General features: G+C 44.2%; 1 protein-coding gene across 1 annotated transcript in view; it reads left to right on the forward strand.

Moving 5' to 3' along the window:
* LTV1 (LTV1 ribosome biogenesis factor) overlaps positions 1–18,977 on the forward strand; it is a 37,392-nt gene extending 18,415 nt beyond the window's left edge. The window contains exons 5-11 of the mRNA XM_075339811.1: positions 2,622–2,745; positions 2,885–3,125; positions 4,569–4,696; positions 14,296–14,429; positions 17,896–17,948; positions 18,140–18,340; positions 18,500–18,977. Of these exons, the coding sequence (XP_075195926.1) occupies positions 2,622–2,745; positions 2,885–3,125; positions 4,569–4,696; positions 14,296–14,429; positions 17,896–17,948; positions 18,140–18,340; positions 18,500–18,613 (995 nt within the window). The 3' untranslated portion in view covers positions 18,614–18,977. The remainder of the gene's footprint in view (positions 1–2,621; positions 2,746–2,884; positions 3,126–4,568; positions 4,697–14,295; positions 14,430–17,895; positions 17,949–18,139; positions 18,341–18,499) is intronic.
* Positions 18,978–22,056: the final 3,079 nt, after the last annotated feature.

Raw genomic sequence — 22,056 nt, forward strand, 5'->3', positions numbered from 1 at the left:
TCACTGGCCGTCGTCAATGTCACATTGATGGGGTGCCTGGTGCCAGACACTGACTGATTTTAGCTTTTTTTTGTTTTTTGTGCTACCGCAGAGGTCTAATGTAAAATTTTTGAAAGTGGCTCCAAAAACGCAGTGGCTGCTGCTAGCCATTACCAGGTTCTATGCAGAAGAGTAGCTATGAATGGAGCATCTCTCAGCAGCTATGTCTGCAGTGTGGCTGCAGCCAATTAGTGGGGTTGCCATGTGTCGGACACATACAGTTAGGTCCAGAAATATTTGGACAGTGACACAATTTTCGCGAGTTGGGCTTTGCATGCCACCACATTGGATTTGAAATGAAACCTCTACAACAGAATTCAAGTGCAGATTGTAACGTTTAATTTGAAGGTTTGAACAAAAATATCTGATAGAAATTGTAGGAATTGTACACATTTCTTTACAAACACTCCACATTTTAGGAGGTCAAAAGTAATTGGACAAATAAACCAAACCCAAACAAAATATTTTTATTTTCAATATTTTGTTGCGAATCCTTTGGAGGCAATCACTGCCTTAAGTCTGGAACCCATGGACATCACCAAACGCTGGGTTTCCTCCTTCTTAATGCTTTGCCAGGCCTTTACAGCCGCAGCCTTCAGGTCTTGCTTGTTTGTGGGTCTTTCCGTCTTAAGTCTGGATTTGAGCAAGTGAAATGCATGCTCAATTGGGTTAAGATCTGGTGATTGACTTGGCCATTGCAGAATGTTCCACTTTTTTGCACTCATGAACTCCTGGGTAGCTTTGGCTGTATGCTTGGGGTCATTGTCCATCTGTACTATGAAGCGCCGTCCGATCAACTTTGCGGCATTTGGCTGAATCTGGGCTGAAAGTATATCCCGGTACACTTCAGAATTCATCCGGCTACTCTTGTCTGCTGTTATGTCATCAATAAACACAAGTGACCCAGTGCCATTGAAAGCCATGCATGCCCATGCCATCACGTTGCCTCCACCATGTTTTACAGAGGATGTGGTGTGCCTTGGATCATGTGCCGTTTCCTTTCTTCTCCAAACTTTTTTCTTCCCATCATTCTGGTACAGGTTGATCTTTGTCTCATCTGTCCATAGAATACTTTTCCAGAACTGAGCTGGCTTCATGAGGTGTTTTTCAGCAAATTTAACTCTGGCCTGTCTATTTTTGGAATTGATGAATGGTTTGCATCTAGATGTGAATCCTTTGTTTTTACTTTCATGGAGTCTTCTCTTTACTGTTGACTTAGAGACAGATACACCTACTTCACTGAGAGTGTTCTGGACTTCAGTTGATGTTGTGAACAGGTTCTTCTTCACCAAAGAAAGTATGCGGCGATCATCCACCACTGTTGTCATCCGTGGACGCCCAGGCCTTTTTGAGTTCCCAAGCTCACCAGTCAATTCCTTTTTTCTCAGAATGTCCCGACTGTTGATTTTGCTACTCCAAGCATGTCTGCTATCTCTCTGATGGATTTTTTTCTTTTTTTTCAGCCTCATGATGTTCTGCTTCACCTCAATTGAGAGTTCCTTAGACCGCATGTTGTCTGGTCACAGCAACAGCTTCCAAATGCAAAACCACACACCTGTAATCAACCCCAGACCTTTTAACTACTTCATTGATTACAGGTTAACGGGGGAGACGCCTTCAGAGTTAATTGCAGCCCTTAGAGTCCCTTGTCCAATTACTTTTGGTCCCTTGAAAAAGAGGAGGCTATGCATTACAGAGCTATGATTCCTAAACCCTTTCTCCGATTTGGATGTGAAAACTCTCATATTGCAGCTGGGAGTGTGCACTTTCAGCCCATATTATATATATAATTGTATTTCTGAACATGTTTTTGTAAACAGCTAAAATAACAAAACTTGTGTCACTGTCCAAATATTTCTGGACCTAACTGTATATCTGTTTGGATTTGTCTCCTTTAACTCATATAGGGACTTAAATACTTCCTTTATGATAAATACTAAATAAATAGTTGTCTTAGTAGATGGTCTCAACGATCAGACCCTACTCAGCCAGACATATACCCCCTTTTTTTATGTCTGTTTGTATATGATTTGTCCTGAAGAAGAAGCTTTGAAACGTGTAGACAAAATCATTCCTTCTACATGGATCCTCCTTTCTATGCCAGCGTGGTTTATTAACCCTTTTTTCTTCATATTTGAAAGGCATATAAAAGGAAATAAGTGCTCAAGGTAGGAAGTACTAAAAGTTTATTCATATAAACAAAGCTAGCAAGGTTAAAATGCAGTGAGTCAGCCAGTAGGTGGCGCTGCTGCAGCACAGCAGGCGAAATCAAACAATGCAATGTAGCCTTATTCAGTATAAAGCCAATGATGGACTGGAAATGAGCTTGTAGATGTGTATAAACTGTCCCAAGGATCACCAAGTCCTAAACGGTCAGTGGTACATGCTTCTAATCATGAAGAGAGCCTCATGCTTGTGAAACTCTAGTGAATAATACCTGAGCTGTGATCAGTGTCCCTTCCCCAGGACACTTGTGGATACCCTCTCCCCCCTCTGTATTCTAAGAATGTCAGCCACACCTTTATAAAGGAAATCTTGATCTTTACTGCATGGAAAGTTAGAATTCCCTCTTTCTCCTCTAGGTCTGTGTCTGGACTTGGATCCTGATATTGTGGCAGCTCTGGATGATGATTTTGATTTTGATAACCCTGAAAACCAGCTTGACGATGACTTCATATTACAAGCCAATGATACAGCTGCTGTTGGGTATGGTACATTGCGTGATTACAATATTTCACCTACTCTATAGAATACTCTTAATGTTTTATACATGACCTATTTGCCTCTTATTTAGCTCCTCTGTGCAGCACAAAAATGCATGACTATAAATATTCTAAATTTATAGGAAAGAGTATGGAGGAGATAATGAATGGGAAGATGTTGACAGCGAGGACGAGGATGGAAGTGAAGAGGGTGACTTCGACTCAGATGGTGCTCTTTCTGATGAAGAGGGTGAAGGTGGTCCCATGAAGGAGTTCTTATTTATGAAGGAAGAGACCAAGAGCCGCTTCTCAGAGTATTCTATGTCTTCCTCTGTCATGCGGAGAAATGAGCAGCTCACACTACTGGATGAACGCTTTGAAAAGGTACAAGATGCTTTGTGTTTATTATTGGAGCTTAAATCTGACAAATACACAATGTGGGGAGAAATGTCTTATGGGAGGATATGTGCATAAAACAGCCTGAAAAAAAATAGCTAATGTAAAAGCTATGCTGCTGTGTACACATTGTGTTCAGGAAACCTTGGAGCTGTAACAGAAGCATGTTCCTTCTAATTCTAGTTTTAATTCTAGAAATAAAGATACCAGTGATAGGCACCACAAAAACAACGGGGTAACCGCCAGCTTAGCCGCTTCAGGAAAGTGACTGACAGCGTTTCTTGAAGTGGCTTCTGCCTAGAGAAATGGCAGCAGGAAAAACGCAGCAGAAAACCACACTTTATTTTTGTTTGCATGTTCTTTTTCCTGTTTGTGTGTGTGTGTGTGTGTGTGTTTTTGTTTTTGTTTTGTGCTTAGTCATGGCGATCGCAGGGGTCCATGCGTTGTAGCCCCCCTGTCCCGATCACCGCCGGGTCTTCGGCTGATGTTACTACCGGGATCACTGCCTGGAGGGGTACTCGTGCCTCTCCCTACAGTTAAACCCCCTAAATGCTGCAATCAGTGCATTCACAGTGTTCAGGAGGCAGAGAAATATCTTACCTTTCTGGTGATTGGGTCCCTCTAATGTGATCACTGGGTCCCGATCGCTGCCATAGTAACCCTGGGTCATCAACATGACGACCCTGGATTACTGAGCTATGGAGGGCGTCACACACCATACTGTATGAGCGAAGTGCTGCCCTATAATCCACTGTAGTGATACAGCATTGCAGGGGATTTTAGAAATGCAGGAAATAAACGCAGAAGCAATTTACACGCTGCTTCTTTTTTTGGGAACAAAATCTGCAAGGAAAAAAGCAGCGTGTGCACAGTAAGTCAGGATTCTCATAGACTTCGCTGGGATGATTTTACCTTGCTTTTATTGATTAAAATAAACAAAGAAAAATGCAGGAAAAAAATACAAAATAAAACCCCCCGCCACGTGTGCACATAGCCTTAAAGTTGTTGTTTGTTTGCACGTACCCTTAGACTGCAAGTGAGCTGGAGTAACATGCATCCAATATATCAAAATACATAACGTAGATTTGCACTATATTTTTTGGTAATTCCTCCTATTCAGTGATTTCATGAACTATTATGCATGCACTATGTCACAGCTGGTGACACTGGGGACAAGATAGGATAAACTAATGCAATGGTGCACTAGTGTGCTACTGTATTAGGATACTAATGTTGCCATAGGTTATTCAGGCATGGCTGCCAGCTTTTTGTTAAGTTGGGCTTTTTTTGGACATTGAATGTTTGCACACAATACAGAAAGCAAAGGTGTTTTTTGTTTGTTTCAGTTTTGAGTGTGATCTGGATATCTAAATATAGCAAAATGTAGCAATTTTTCTACTACTAAATACATATTTATATTTTTTTTTTTAGTTTTATGAGCAGTTTGACGATGATGAAATTGGTGCATTAGATAATGCAGAACTGGAGGGATTCATCCATGCCGATAGCAACCGCCTGCAGGATGTTGTGGATAATTACTTCAAGGAGAAAGCAACAGAGTAAGCTATATTTAACAACATTATTTTCGTAAGATTTTACCTGATGTACCATTAGTTACTTGTTTCTAATTACTTTGCATCCACGGTCTCACGGTTTTGACTGGAACTACTGAATCATTTTACAATAGAAAATTGATGCAAGATATACTTAAATGGCCGTGTGAAATTCCCCGCATGTTACAGCTGATAGACTTTCAGCAATGTATCCAATTTGGGAATGCAATCTGTGTACACTAATAGAGACATGATAGGGCTTTGAAAATCCTTGTCAGAACGTCTATATGATATTTTTAACCGTTTGAAGTCTGTTTCTTGCTCAGTAATCTGTAGCAGTCAGTGAGGCTGTGTGAGCAAAGACCTGGACTTGACTCGGACACTTGGACTCAAGCTCTTTCACACTTTTTAGCCAAACGTCTAAAATAGAATTGATTCAATTGTCATTACTCATTACATTTTGATAATGAATGTTAGAATACCTATAAGTATACCTGCTTCTTCAGGCCTAATAGAGCTACAGTTGGTTCCTGTAATATTTGGACAATGACACAAGTTTTGGCTTTTTAGCAGTATACCAAAAACATATTCGAGATAGTTCTATGATCAATATGAGTCTGAAGTGCAGATTCAGCTTTTGGGTTTGCTCACACTGGCTGATTCTCCCAAGCAAGAGTATTGGATGCTATATGCTAATGACACACTGCTCAAACTGCTGCAAGCGAGGGACGAGTGTTATTCACTGATCTGATTCTGTCACATGTGAGAATGGGAGTTCCGGTGAGGAGGAGATGGAGAGATTATGTTCTGCATTATCTGTCTTGGATGACATCCGACTGCAATATGTTATACACCAAGTCCAGTCTGATATTTTGCACACACTCATTCACTTCAATAGGTGCACACCATCCTAATTGCAGAATTCAGCAGGGGTTTTCTCTCATGTCGAATCCGCATGAGAAAAAAAAAAAAAGTGATGGCAGGTTCTGCTCCATAATGTAACATTGGAGCTTGTACTATTCTATTAAACATTTGATAGCACTCATCCGATGTATACGCCAGTGTAAGCGAACCCTAAAGGGTTCCTGTCATCAGAAATTTCGCAATAAACCTAAAAGATTCCCCTTCTGCAGCTCCTGGGCTCCATTCTAGAAAGGTTCCTGTTGCTATTGTGCCCCCTTTGAGACCTAAATAAATACTTTATAAAGTCTTACCTTTTTTTATGCAAATGTTTTTTTATGGTCACGGGGGTGGGCTGTCTTGCATCCGTTATTCACCTCCTGCCGCTTTACGCCGACCCCATTGCTCATTTCCATACGAGGACGCCGCCCAGTGCTTCCGAGGTCTCGCGCATGCCCAGTGGCACTATCGCGGGACAGCACTGTGTAAAGCGTGACCGCTGGTGAGGTGATTGCTCAGGCGCGAGATTATGGGCGGTGCTGTGATTGTCATCAGCAGCGTCATCCAAGTACCCGCCCATAATCTCACACCTGTGGTAAGAGGTGACGTGGGTTCATATGGCCAACGCTTGCGCATAACGGTGGAGGCAGAGGGAAAAGCGCGGGCACGAGATTATGGGCGGGTACTTGGATGACGCTGCTGATGACAATCACAGCGCCGCCCATAATCTCGCGCCTGCGCAATCACCACCAGCGGTCACGCTTTACACAGTGCTGTCCCGCGATAGTGCCACTGGGCATGCGCGAGACCTCGGGAGCACTGGGCGGTGTCCTCATGTATGGAAATGAGCAATGGGGGACGGCGTAAAGCGGCAGGAGGCGAATAACGGACGCAAGACGGCCCGCCCCCGTGACCATAAAAAAACATTTGCATACAAAAAGGTAAGACTTTAATTTACCACTTATACTACCTTTTGCAATAGGTTTCTATCAATTTGGACCCAGAATGCTACCTTTAAATTATAGTATAATACTATACAAAAAGGTAAGACTTTATAAAGTATTTATTTAGGTCTCAAAGGGGGCACAATAACAGGAACCTTTCTAGAATGCAGCCCAGGAGCTGCAGAGGGGAATCTTTTAGGTTTATTGCGAAATTTCTGCTGACAGGTTCCCTTTAATTTAAGGGTATTTACATCCTATTTGGAGTAAGGGTTTAGTAATTATAGCTTTTTAATATGTAGCTGCTTCTTCTTCAAAGGACCAAAAGTAATTGGACCATTATCTCAAAAGCTCTTTATTTCCTATCCATTATCAATTAAACAGGTAAAAGGTAACATTTGCATATACTCTTGCTGTGAAGCCACAAAAAGTAGTCAAAGATGCTCTCAATGGAAGATAAACAGATCGAATGTAGCTAACTGCAGGGGCGGTGGAGCGGGGTCAGAGGAAGCCGGCGGTGGAATGAGTGGGGTGATAATGTGGGCCCTGGGCTCGGAGAAGGGAGTGTCGCGTCTGTGTTAGACAGGCGCCATTGATCTCCCAGCAGCAGATGCAAAGGACTATAGATAAATGGTGCTGGAGGCTGCGCATGAGCACATTGAGATCTCAGCGCTGATGAGGGGTCCGAACAGTGCCCCCTCCCCCTGCCAGTGCGCTCTAAATGCCGCTGTCAGAGATTGACAGTGGCTATTAACAGATTAATACCCGCGACTTAGATGAATCAAGACTGAATAATTCAGCCTTCATCTGCAGGGAAAGATGTGAGCCCGCTTCAAAGGCAGTGAGATGACTTAAGACGTGTGGAAGGAAATAAGAATTTGATCCCTTGCTGATTTTGTAAGTTTGCCCACTGACAATGACATGAACAGTCTATAATTTTAAGGGTAGATTAATTTCAACAGTGAGAGAATATCCAAAATAAATTCCAGAAAATCACATTGTATTCATTCTATATTTCTTTGTCGCTCCATTGGGAGACCCAGACAATTGGGTGTATAGCTACTGCCTCCGGAGGCCACACAAAGTATTACACTTTAAAAAGTGTAACCCCTCCCCTCTGCCTATACACCCTCCCGTGCATCACGGGCCCATCAGTTTTATGCTTTGTGTTGAAGGAGGCACACATGCACACAAGCTCCACATTTTAGTCAGCAGCAGCTGCTGATTGTATCGGATGGAAGAAAAGAGGGCCCCCGGCATGCTCCCTTCTCACCCCACTAAGTCGGCGGTGCTGTTAAGGTTGAGGTACCCATTGCGGGTACAGAGGCTGGAGCCCACATGCCGTTTTCCTTCCCCATCCCTTAGAGGCTCTGGGAGAAGTGGGATCCTGACCGGTCATCCATTCACTGGGACCGGGCTCCATCCGCAGCCCCTGGGGGAATCTGACGGACAGGAGACTGGATATCATCAGGGACAGGGCCCTGCATCCATAAGGTACTCTGTGTCCCCTTAGGGACGGTGCATGCAGCGCCTGTGTTACAGACGCCGCAGCGGCTGCTGTGTGGTTTGTGAGACCGGGACTACCGCGCCTGTTGGCCAGCCGCGCTTTTAACTTTAGTCCCCGGCTTTTGCGGCCTAGTACCATGTACTCCCGCCCCCGGGCCTGCCAGTCAGGGGTGAGGGCGGGATGGCCGACTGGACGTCGGCAGTGAGGGCTGGAGCATACTTTGGTATCCTCCTCCCCCCTCACTGAGCACTGTGGGGCACCAGATGCCCGCACTTTATCAGGCACTCCCACGGCTCCCTCCTCCCCTCAGAACGCTGGCAGCCATTGTTATAATCACTTCTGCCGGTGGAGGATTTCCGAATGAGCTCTGCAGCTCTGGGAGTCCCAGGCAGGGAATCTGGTGGACACACCATATATATATATATATATATATATATATATATAATATTTTGTATACATTTTCTCTATTCGGCAGCATTATTTGCTTTTGGCTATATGCCCTCACTGATCACTCTAAGAGGAGACAACAGCATGTCGTCCGCAGAAAGCAAGGGTGCCAAGGCACAGGCTTATTTTGCAACCTGTACCTCTTGTGCGGCTATGTTACCTGCAGGTTCCACCTACCCTCATTGTGACAATGCTCGGCCCCTGTGGCACTCACTCAGCCGGAGCCTCCGGCACTGGTGGGACCCTCGGCTCAGGTGGTACCGCCGGTTTCCACTGCACAGATGGAAGGGACAGAGTTTGCAATTTTGACTGAGAAACTCTCTGAGTCGCTTTCACATTCCATGGCTCAGTCTATGGACAGATGGTCTGCTAAGATACTAGAAGCTTTGCAGTCCAGACCGGTAACACAGGGCCAGGGCACTGTGAGTTCATCGCCCCCAGGCCCTTCTCGGTCGATACAGCAAAGGGCTCCTGGGGTGTCACCCAGATCCCACGGTGAGAACTCCGACACGGACCGCAGCCTCAGACAGGCTAAGCGGGCTTGCTGGGAACCTTCCCTGACTTCATCACGCGGTTCGGGGTCTCAGCATGAGAACTCTCTGGAGGATGAAGCGGAGGTCGCAGCTCAGGGCTCTGATCCTGACGTGGCTCTCAATCTGGATACACCTGAAGGGGACGCCATAGTAAATGACCTTATAACGTCCATCAACCAGGTGCTAGACCTTCTCCCCCCACCTCCACCTATAGAGGAGTCTGCTTCACAGTAGGAGAATCACCAGTTTAGGTTTCCCAAACGTACACGGAGTGCGTTTTTTTCGATCTCTTTAACTTCAGAGATGCTGTCCAGAAGCACAGAGCATTTCCGGACAAGCGCTTTACTAAGCGCCTTAATGACACACGTTACCCGTTCTCCCCTGACGTAGTTAAGGGTTGGGCTCAGTGTCCCAAGGTGGATCCTCCAGTCTCCAGACTGGCGGCTAGATCCGTAGTATAGTGGCAGATGGTTCATCGCTCTAGGATGCCACTGACAGGCAAATAGAGCTCATGATGAAATCCATCTATGAAGCCATAGGCGCGTCTTTTGCTCCGGCCTTCGCAGTCGTGTGGGCACTCCAAGCTATCTCAGCTTGTCTGACTGAGACTAATGCGGTCGGATGTAACTCTGCCCCGCAGGTTGTGTCTTTGACTTCTCAGGCGTCGGCTTTTTCGTCCTACGCCATGAACGCAGTCCTGGACTCTGCGAGCCGTACAGCGGTAGCATCCGCCAATTCGGTGGCAGTCCGCAGGGCCATGTGGCTACGCGAATGGAAGGCAGACTCTACTTCCAAGAAGTTCTTAACCGGTTTGCCATTTTCTGGCGACCGTTTGTTTGGCGAGCAATTGGATGAAATTATTAAACAATCCAAGGGAAAGGACTCGTCCTTACCCCTGTCCAAACCAAACAGACCTCAGCAACGAAAAATACAATTGGGAGTTGTGATCCCCGTTCCGCTTCAAGAACGTGGTCGCGGTCTTTACTCCAACTTGTTCGGGGTACCAAAAAAGGACGGATCAGGTCCGTTCTGGGCCTCATTCTGCTCAACAGACACGTGAGAACCAGACGGTTTCGGATGGAATCTCTCCGCTCAGTCATCGCTTCGATGTCCCAGGGAGACTTCCTAGCATCAATCGACATCAGGGATGCTAACCTCCATGTGCCGATTACACCAGAGCATCAACGCTCCCTGTGTTTCGCCATCCGGGTCGAACACTTTCAGCTCGTGACTCTGCCTTTCGGCCGGGCGACAGTCCCACGGGTCTTCACCAAGGTCATGGCATCAGTGGTGGTGGGCCTACACTCTCAGGGACACTCGGTGATCTCTTACTTAGACGATCTCCTAAGTCAAGGCACCCTCCCGGGTGGCATGTCAACACAGCCTGAACATTGCTCTGGAGACTCTCCAGAGGTTCGGGTGGATCATCAATTTCCCAAAGTAAAAATTGACACCGACCCAATCACTGACTTACCTCGGGATGGAGTTTCATTCTCTCTCATAGATAGTGAAGCTTCCGCTGGACAAACAGCGTTCGCTGCAGACAGGGGTGCACTTTCTCCTTCGGGCCCAGTCTCACCCCTTGAGGCGCCTCACGCGCTTCCTAGGGAAGATGGTGGCAGCAATGGAGGCAGTTCCCTTTGCGCAGTTTCATCTGCGTCCACTCCAATGGCACATTCTCCGCAAATGGGACAGGAGGTCGACGTCCCTAGACAGGAACGTCTCTCTTTCACTGGCAGACAAAACCTCTCCTCAGGGTGGCTTCTTCCCACTTCTTTGTCGAAAGAAAAATCCTTCCTGCTCCCATCCTGGGCTATGGTCACGACGGACGAGAGTCTGTCAGGGTGGACAGCGGTCTTCCTCCACCACAGGGCTCAGGGAACCTGGACTCTGACAGTCCCCCCTTCAGATCAATGTTCTGGAGATAAGGGCAGCGTAGCTAGCCCTAAAGGCGTTCCAGCGGTGGCTGGACGGCAGGCAGATCCGGATACAGTCGGACGACGCCACGGAGGTCGCGTACATCAACCACCAGCACAGAGCGCTGGCGGCGGACGCATCAGTTCAGGACTGGTCGCAATTTCGACTGCCTTATGTATTTCCTCCTCTGGCGCTGTTGCCCAGAGTGTTCCTCAAGATCGGGTCCGACTGCCGCCGCGCCATCCTCGTCGCTCCAGACTGGCCGAGGAGGTCGTGATACCTGGATCTGTGGCACCTCACGGTGGGTCGACCGTGGGCACTCCCGGACCGACCAGACTTGCTGTCTCAAGGGCCATTTTCCTTCTGGATTCTGCGGTCTTCAACCTGACTGGGTGGCCATTGAGTCCTGGCTCTTAGCGCTCTCAGAGTTATCTCTATCACGCCTTTCGCAGAAGGTGGTCTTCCTAGTGGCAGGCACATCACTTCGGAAAGTGTCTGAGCTAGCAGCGCTGTCATGCAAAGCCTCCTTCCTGGTGTTTCGCCAGGATGAGGTGGTTCTGCGTCCGGTCCCGGAATTCCTACTTAAGGTGGTATCCCCCTTTTCTTCTACAATCAGGATATCTCCTTACCTTCTTTTGGCTCTCATCCAGTTCACAATTGTGAAAAGGATTGCACTTGTTAGATCTCGGGAGAGCACTCCGGCTCTTCTTTTCGCACACTGCGCCCTTGCGCCGTTCTGATGCGCTCTTTGTCCTTGTCACTGGCCAGCGTAAGGGGTCGCAGGCTTCCAAGTCAACCTTGGCTCGGTGGATCAAGGAACTGATCCTTGAAGCCTACCGTTCTTCTGGGCTTCCGATTCCTTTAGAGCTGAAAGCCCATTCTACCAGAGCCGCAGGTGCATCCTGGGCATTGCGTCACCAGGCTACGGCTCAGCAGGTGTGTCAGCACTACCTGGTCGAGTCTGCACACTTTCACGAAACACTATCAGGTTCATGCCTATGCTGCGGCAGATGCCAGCCTAGGTAGGCGAGTCCTTCAGGAGGCGGTTGCTCACCTGTAAGAGAGGGCCGTCTTTTCGGCTCTTTTTATCGAGGTATTCTTTTACCCACCCAGGGACTGCTTTTGTACATCCCAATTGTCTGGGTCTCCCAATGGAGCGACAAAGAAGAAGGGAATTTTGTTTACTTACCGTAAATTCCTTTTTCTTCTAGCTCCTATTGAGAGACCCAGCACCCGCCCATGTTCCCTTCGGGCTGTTGTTCTTTTGTGTACACATGTTGTTCATGTTGAAGGGTTCTTTTTGGTTCAGGGTTTCAGTTCTCCGAACATCCTTCGGATTGAATTTCCCTTAGACCAATTTATAAGTTCCTCCTTCCTGCTTTGGCACCAAAACTGATGGGCCCGTGATGCACGGGAGGGTGTATAGGCAGAGGGGAGGGGTTACACTTTTTAAAGTGTAATACTTTGTGTGGCCTCCGGAGGCAGAAGCTATACACCCAATTGTCTGGGTCTCCCAATAGGAGCTAGAAGAAAAGGAATTTACGGTAAGTAAACAAAATTCCCTTCATTTGCATTTTGCAATGAGAAATAAGTATTTGATCCCTCTGGCAAACAAGGGATACCTGGTGGCAAAACCCTTGTTGGCAAGCACAGCAGTCAAATGTTTTTTTGTAGTTGATGAGGTTTGCGCACATGTCTGGAGGAATTTTGGTCCACTCCTCTTTGCAGATCATCTCTAAATCATTAACATTTTGAGGCTCTCGCTTGGCAACTTGGAGCTTCAGCTCCCCCCATAGGTTTTCTATGGGATTAAGGTCTGAAAACTGGCTAGGCCACTCCATGACCTTAATGTGCTTCTTTTTGAGCCATTATTTTGTTGTCTTGGCTGTAGGTTTTGGGTCATTGTCGTGCTGGAAGACCCAGTCATGACACATTTTGAATGTCCTGGCGGAGGGAAGGAGATTGTCACTCAGGATTTTACGGTACATGGCTCCATCCATTGTTCCATTGATGCGGTGAAGTGGTCCTGTGTCCTTAGCAGAGAAACACCCCCAAAACATAATGTTTCCACCTCCATGCTTGACAGTGTGGATGGTGTTCTTTGGGTCATAGGCAGCATTTCTCTTCCTCCAGACATTGTGAGTTAAGGCCAAAGAGCTCAATTTTTGTCTCATCTGACCACAGCACCTTCTCTCAATCACTTTCAGAATCATCCAGGTGTTCATTGGCAAACTGCACATGTGCCTTCTGGAGCAGTGAGACTTTACAGGCACTGCAGGATTTTAATCCATTACGGCGTCATTTGTTACCAATGGGTTTCTTGGTGACTGGTCCCAGCTGCCTTGAGATGATTATATAAAGTTTCCCCCCATGTAGTTTTACGCTGATCGCTCACCTTCCTCATGATCCTGGATATCCCACGAGGTGAGATTTTGCATAGTGCCACTGATAGATGTCTATTGAAACTCATTTTGTATTTCTTCCATTTTCTTACTTTGCAGCAACAGTTGTCTTTCTCACCCAGCTTACTTATGGCTTTGTGTCCCATTCCAGCCTTGTGCAGGTCTATGTCTTGTCTCTGACATCCTTAGAAAGCTCTTTAGTCTTGTCCATGTTGTAGAGGATAGAATCTGAATGATTGAGTCTGTGGACAGGAGTCTTTATACAGGTGACAATTTAAGACAGCTGTCTCTAATGCAGGTAATAAGTTTATTAGGAGCATCTAAGGGTCTGTAGGAGCCAGAACTCTTAATGGTTGGTAGAGGATCAAATACTTATTTCTCTCTGCAAAATGCAAATAAATTTATATAATTTGTACAATATGATTTTCTATATTTTATTTTGGATATTCTGTCTCTCACTGTTACAATTAACCTACTCTTAAAATTAGACTGTTCAGCAAAATCAGCAAGGGTTCAAATACTTATTTCCTTCACTGTATCTATTTTTTATTTTTAATAAAATTTATTACCTTTTTTCTGCTTTCCATTTTTGATTTGCAAAGAACTTACAGAAGTAGCTTTGAGAAAATAGCTAAATGTCCGTTGTATTGCTCCATTATAAAGGCAGGACAACAAAATGATGGCCGTGCCTGAGCAGTCTTTCAGAGGACACCAGCAGTACCTACTCGTCCCCCCTGACAATATAGTCGTCGGTCAGGGTTCCATCATGGTTCCCTTCCTTTTTACCAGACTGAATATTGCAGCTTACTTTGCTGTTTGGTCTTGTAGCTTGGCCTGAATCCGGATGGAGCCTCCAATGTAGATGAGAACCGAGCCACAGCATACGGAACTTAGCTTTGTAGATTTGTCAGTGCTTAAAGTGTTATTTAATTTGGTGATATTCTTTTCTATTCTGAAGATGTTTGAAACTGAAAGATCTGCAGCACAGACCTGAACTGGAGTTAATCGAGGAAGATGAAGAGGAGAAGGAAGAAATGCAAACTGTAGTTATAGAAGAGCCACGGGAGAAGTGGGACTGTGAATCCATCCTAAGTATGTATACAGTGCAATGTTCTGCATTGCAGCTTCTAATTTACGGGTAATACGATTACATTCATGGTTGGCTTGGTCTGTTTTGACTTAATGTCAGCTATTTTTACAGTAATAACCAAGTGAGCAGTAACAGACAACACAGTTAGCAGGTCTAGGTCTAAAAATCTACAAATACTAAAGCAATGTTGTTTTGCATGATTTCTATATTGTGTCTTATAATTGTAATGTGCTGGATTTTCCATAGTTTGGTAGAATATCTGTAGGTATTGTTTAAAGTGGTACTCTCAAGTTTGGCATAGTCACTGGTGGTAATTCCTTTTAATTCGGGTATATTCACGAGAAAAGGTGTTAAAATGTAACCTTTTTATTAATAATAATAATTAATAATTAATTAATATTCCTACAAAGATGCACTAAGTAATTCACCCATAAATGAGTGACCAATATTTTTAAAATAGTCTCAATGTCACAATAGAGACTATTTTACAAATATTGGTCACTCATTTATGGGTGAATTACTTAATGCACACTCTTAGGTTCTATTGTAGTATTATTACTGGTTAAGTATTAACCCCGTTTCTAGTGTGTTCTCAAGTTTTCAAGTTCATTGGGATTGGGTACAACTTCCCAATCACTGTGGGTCTGACCACTGGGATACACGCTAATCTTGCGAACCAGGGCCTGTGAATAAAGTGGTGGTCAAATATGCCCACCTCTGCTCCATTCATTCTTATTGGAGTGCCGTAGAATAAGAATAATTGAGTGTAATGCTCAGCAACTGGGACAGTCCCATTAAAAATTGAGCGTCAATGCACATGACTGACAATTGCACCTTTCATATGGGGCTCCTCAGAGATGCAGAGTTGGTGCTGAAATTTTAACACCATATTCCTGCACCCAATCTACACCACCTGGCAAAAAAAGCGTGGTTTTTTTTTTGTTTTTTTTTGTTTTTTTTCCACGGCTTTTTCCTGCGATTTTCTGCCAGAAGGTGCACTTTTGGTGCTGCAATCGTCTACACCAGATTTCAGCACCAGATTTGCACCTCTTGGCAGAAAAATGAACCCTTTTTTCATTTTTGGGCCAAGGGATGCAAATTAGGTGCAAGAATATGGTGTCAAAAATGTCAGCACCAAATCTACACCTCCTGGTGAAAAAAAACAAACTGTTTATTTATTTGCCACGGTTTTCTGCCAGGAGGTGTAGATTGGGTGCAGGAATATGGTGTAAAAACTTCAGCACCAAATTTGCATCACCTGACCCATAAATACAAAAAAAAGGTTTATTGTTCTGCCAGGAGGTGCAAATTTAGTGCTGAAATCTGGTGCAGGCGATTTCAGCACCAAATATGCACCTTCTGGCAGAAAAGTGCAGTGAATAAAATGCGTAAAAAAAACCCAAAACCTCGCAGATTTTTGCCAGGAGGTGTAGATTGGGTGCAGGAATATGGTGTAAAATGTTCAGCACCAAATCTACATCTCTTGGCAAAAAAAGCCCCGCGGTTTTCTGCCAGGAGATGCAGGTCTCACCTGAGGTGAGGTCACTGACTTTCCTGAGGTCGCCCGAGGCCAGGTTACCCACTGTTACGGGTGGAGAGCAGTGGGGATCTCAAGCTGTGAACGCAAATAACCGGAGTAATGTCATCGCTCATTGCGGTTCATTCATTATCTGGAGCTCATAGTGGGCAGTCTTGTTCTATGGCGCTCGCTGTGAGATTCAGATGTATTTAAATACGAGAACGATACAGGGAGAATAATGACCAATATAATCTGTTTGCATAAACAAAAAAACTCCAAATATGTCCAATTTTGGTAAAATATCAAATATCTTAATCCACAAAAAGATTTAAAAATTCACACACAAATTACAGAAGACAATAATATAAATAGTTAGTTATAGTAACACAGGTGAGGAGTGAAGTATTCCAGATAAAGATATCAGTTTGATGCAAACCAAGATAGGGTGTCACCGCAAGTAAGTGCAGGAGAAACTAGAGGTGTATGCTGGAGAGATCACTAAATGCAGCTTAAGTAAAGTTATCCTAAAAGCAGGGAGATCCAAATGGAGGTTCCCATAATATACCAATATAAAGTGCACAGTGCATCCGCTGCAGTGAGTGACAGATATCCAGCATCACACATCATAGTAATTAATAAAATAGCAAGTGCTTACCCATCTTAAACGCATGAAACAGATAACGAACGCTCATAGCGGGCAGTCTTGTTCTATGGCGCTCACTGTGAGATTCAGATGTAGCAGAGGTGAATCTCCGTGGGATCTCGTGTGGATTACGTCAGACCTGGAGGGGTTTTTGGGGGGTTAGTAAAGGGGTGAAAGAAGGTGTGGTGGTTTTTTTTTGTTTTTTTTTTTATTCCAAATAAAGGATTTTTTGAATGTTTGTATTTATTTACTGACAGATTAGTGATGCAGGGTGTCTCAGACACTTGTGCCATCACAAATCTGGGGTTTAGTAGCAGCTGTGCGCTGTTATTAACCCCTTATTACCCTGATTGCCACCGCATCAGGGCATTCGGGAAGAGCCGGTAAAGCACTGGGCTTGTCGCATCTAATGGATATGACTATTCTGGGAGGCTGCAGGCTGATATTTTTAAGCTGGGTCTCACGTGCCTGAGAATGCCAGCCCCAAGCTGGCTTTATCATGGCTGAGTATGAAAATTGGGGGGGACCGCACGTCTGTTTTCTTTTACAAATAAAAGCTGCATGTGGTTCCTCTTCTTTTGATACACAGCCAAGATAAAGCTCATGGACACAAGCCCCCCTTATCTGTGCTGGGTATCAGAATACCAAGGGACCCAGCACCAATTGCTTTATTTATTTTAATACCTCGGTACTGACCCGCATACAGCGTCTGTCAGTGATTGCAGTCAGACACTGTCACACAGGCTGAGGGCCTGACTGTAAACTAATCAAATGACAGGATGGCCGGTGGGAGGTGAAAGCAGTGTGTATGCGATCATGGCACAGGACGTGACTGTGCGACCCAGAAGCAGTGTGCTGCCATGACACCGAGCCTCAGTTAGTATGAAGCGCTCGCTTCATTCTTGTTTTATTTATTTTTCCTTTTATTTATTTATTTATTTATTTATTTTTATTTAATTTCTCGAGTGCCGAATCCAGATCAAACACTAGGAATCCCAGGTCCAACATCCGGGCACCTTTTGAAACCGCGTGGATTCGGACTTTCAGTCCTGGTTCTCTCAGCCCTAGTAATTAGCTATTCTTCCAAACTATAGAAAAGCTGGCACATTTAAAATTACAATAAGATGCTGTATAGAACTGGGCCAAAAAACATTGTTTTACTTTCAGAAGGTTTATACCTAAAACCTAGTGCTTATGTTAAGTCTGTTAATTCTCACTATGTTATTACTATAAAAACTAAAATTGGCAGTCATAACTTCCAAGCTTGCAAATATCCCTTTTAAATGGGTTTTCTCTTACTTAACAGGCACATATTCCAATTTGTATAATCATCCGCAAATGATCAAGGATCCCCCAAAGGTAAGTCTGTATTCTTAGGTTCTCGTGTATCATTTCAATGTTCTCGTGTATCATTTCAAGTCATTTTACATACATCGTCTTTATGTATGTTCGTAGGCTGAAATGATGCTTTTAGGGATCAATAGCAATATTATATAAGAATTGCAAAAACATTGAAGAAAAAAAAAAAAAAGTTTGTATGTATTCCTTAGGCCAAGCCTATAAAAGTATCTACTAAGACTGGCATCCCACTGGGCGTTCTTCCTGAAAAAGGGCTTACGGCAAAGCAAGTAGAGCGGATGGGAATGATTAATGGTGGAGACTTGCCCAAGGTGTCAACCCAGCCACGCACCAAACATGAAACCACAGATGAGCGAAAATCTAGGAAACAAGCAATAAAGGAGGAACGCAAGGTGAGCGTCTCATTCCTCATATATTTTCTACAATACAAAAGAAAAAAAACAAATTTGGATCCAGCTATCGGTACCTTGTATAGTGCAACTAATATAATTTCTATTGGACGAGTGTTGAGGTAATAAAATGCCCATTACAGCTTGTGTTATTTCTTCCAGGAACGAAGGATAGAGAAAAAGGCCAATAGACAGGCCTTTAAAATGGAGAAGAGCCGACAGGAGAAAGAGCAGCTGAATTTGAGACAGAACATTCAAGGACTCAAGTTATCATAAGCCATTGATGAGAATACCTCATTCCTACTAATTTTAGAGACTAAAGCGCTGTGTGCAAGAATAAGTAGTGTGCGCACTACAAGATCAAGGGAAGCTACCCTCCAAGATAAAAATCCAGAAACATTCCTGGATTTACAGAAGAACCAATGTTATAAGTTACATTTTACTGAACAGAATCCCTAAATAATGATTATTTAAAGGAACATTCTCTGCTTCATGGAATAGTACAAATAATTATGGTTGTCATTGCTATATTGTGCCTTTTGTTGTAAATATAGAGGCAGACATGTATGGCCAGTGTACGGCTCAGACTGGTTGGACATCTTGCCACATTGAACTATTAAACAATACTATTTTTGTGGAATTTGGCAAATGTTTATCCATACATATAGGACAATAACATACATCAAGAATCATTCTTCTCCCCATTCTTTTACTGAGGGGAGAGACTAGTAAAGTGAGGGGCTGTCCTAGGTGCCCTATAATTTAACAATTTTGACGCATTTCTTTCAGCCTTGTGCTGTTACTTTTATTTCTACTAAAAAATGTTTAAAAAAAAAAAAAATGGTCACACACCTCAGTTGCCTAATTATTTCTAGGCATGTCAACAGAGGATTGCCTCAATATGTACAGTGGTGATGTTTTTTTTTATTTTGTATTCTGTAATACTCTTTGTGAGCTAAGTAAGGTAATGCAGAGAGCAGGGTCCAGGAGTAATCCCAAACTGGGGCTTTCTTTCTCATGGCATAATTTCAACACCAATTTTGATATTTGCTGTGAATCCATTCTATCTTCCATCTATCCATCTTGGGCAAACCCATTTCCTATGCATCACTTTATAAATCTGTAAACGTTAGCAGTGTTCACCTTCAATTCAAAAGTGAACACCGCCATATGAACCCCTTTTAAAAAGAAAAAAAGGAGAGAAAAAAAGCCCATAGTCTACTGAAGTGTTCGGTGCTGTGGCCTTTCAGTGCTGTGGTCCTGTGTGGGTTTGGATCCTACCAGGGACCTACGCCGAGACATGAATATCCAACAAAAATAGAGTACAACGATCAATAATGATAAAAACATTTTTTATTAAATATTATGTACAAATAAAGATTATGCTCATAATAAGATGGAAGGGACCCAACAGTGTGGTAAACAACAATAAAAGGGGAAAAAAAATCAACCACAGCAATGTCGAGGTAAATATATAATTTTAAGATTACATCAAGCAACTGGTCCAAGACTCGCATAGCAATATAGAGCAATTATTAGAAAGCCAACACAATTGGAGGAAATGGTGCAGAAAATGATATATATATATATATTTTAATAAGCTGGGATCAATTGATTAAATATAATACTTATGGGTGAAAGATAATAGAGTGATTATATTGCGTTATAACCTACATATAAAAAAGTATAAGTCTAATTAGCTGTATACCAATCTTGGTACTCAGGTGTACTTGGTACACACTTCCTCTCTTGAGAAAGGTGGCAGACGCTGAAACGTGCATCATGAGAGCAGGGGTTCCCCAGCACTATCAGGAAAAGGTGGTTATGATGTAAATTATTGCATTCTGTGTTGTCAATTGTGATTCACATGCTACACTATACGTGGTTAACGTGAATCTACGTTTATGCAAGTGATGTGAATGACAACCTGAGTACCAAACTTCTTATGTATTGGGGAACATGCACTGGTGGTTATTACGTTATTGTAGTTATGGAATCCATATAGCATAGAAATCTTGGTTGACAGCATTTTACTTGATTAGGAATAGTGCAATATGTGGTAATTTCAAATTGGTACATTTTCATTTATACCTTTTGTCAGCTTGTGTGTATGTTTACATAGGATTTGGGGTTGTGCAAGAACATTGTGTGGTATTATAGATTGGTATACAGATAATTAGACTTAAACTTATTTTTTTGTAATTCAATCCGCACAGTCACATTTAGGCTATGTGCGCACTTACCGGATTTTGCCGCGGATTTTCCGCGGATTTGCTGCATGTTTCGCTGCAGAAAATGTTCATAACATCTCTGCAGTGAATCACCAGCAAATCCTATGGAGAAAAAAAATCCTGTGCGCACTGGGCGGAATTTGACAGCTGCATGTTTTGCTGCGGGAATCCCGCAGCAAAAACAAGTGCATGTCACTTCTTTTCCGCACATCGCTGCGGGATTTCACTCCATTGACTCCAATGTTAATCATGAAATCCCGCAGGGAATAACGCAGGTAGCAAATTCTGTGCGGTTCACTGCGTTTTCCTGCGTTATTCCCTGCGGTATTTCGCGGTTTACCTCCGGTAATGTACATCGCCTGTCTGCGGTTTTGCAGGGAAGTGATGTCATTACAGGAAGAGGAAGCGGAGCAGAGAGTAAACACACACAGATCACAGACACACACACATCACAGACACATAGAACACAGACACATAGAACACACATAGAAAGAAAACGGAAATATAGAAAACAAAGAACGTGGGCTCCGCTGCATATTTACCTTCCAGCCGAGGTAAGCACACAGCGGCGGCCCGGTATTCTCAGGCTGGGGAGGGAGAGGGGCAGGGTTAATGTCCCCCGCCTCACTCCCCCTCCGGCAGCCGAGAATATCAGCCGCAGCTGCCCCGGCACTGTCGCATGCAATATGCGGCACTACCGGAGTGTCCTCGGCTCTTCCTGCCTCCGTGTAGCAGTGGCGGCAGGGTAATACAAGGGGTTAATGGTGGGGGATCACCGCCATTAACCCCAGGCTTGATCATGGCAGCGTCTATGTGACAGCTAACATGATCAACCCGTAAGTAAAGTGAAAAAAACAGACACCGAAAAATCCTTTATTTTAAATAAAACCAACAAGCCTCGTTAACCCTTTTATTAACCCCTCCCGCACCAAAGCTCCGGCGTAATCCACCGCTCCGGCGTAATCCACAGGTCCTGCTCTGCTGACATCCAGCCGCGATGTGTCACAGACACAGCGCTGAATGAATGCAGCAGACAGCAGAGGTAATTACCGGTCATTTCCCACGGCCGATAATGTGAACTCACTGCCGACCGTGGGAAATGCAGCGATCTGTCCTCTATCTATCCCTCTGTCTGTCTATCTATCTATTCTTCTGTCTATATCTACTATCTCAGAATTAAATGACTTTTTTTTTTCTTTTTTTTTTTTCAATGTGCTTTATTGCATTGAATGCAATAAAGCACATCCCAACCCGCACGCGGCAATACCGCGAATAATACCGCGGTAAAACCGCAGCAAACAGCGGCAAACCGCATGCGGTTTTCGGGTGCGGTTTCCCGCGGTTTTTTACCGCGGGTGCGGTAATCTTTGAGAGCATGCGGAATTTTCTCAAGAAAATTCCATTTCCCAGTGCGCACATAGCCTTACAATCACTAAATTTTGCACAGACGTCTCGTGACTCAGGGAACGTCATAGACTATGTTTTGAC

Source organism: Anomaloglossus baeobatrachus, chromosome 3 (assembly GCF_048569485.1).
Source record: "Anomaloglossus baeobatrachus isolate aAnoBae1 chromosome 3, aAnoBae1.hap1, whole genome shotgun sequence".
Lineage (NCBI taxonomy): Eukaryota > Metazoa > Chordata > Amphibia > Anura > Aromobatidae > Anomaloglossus > Anomaloglossus baeobatrachus.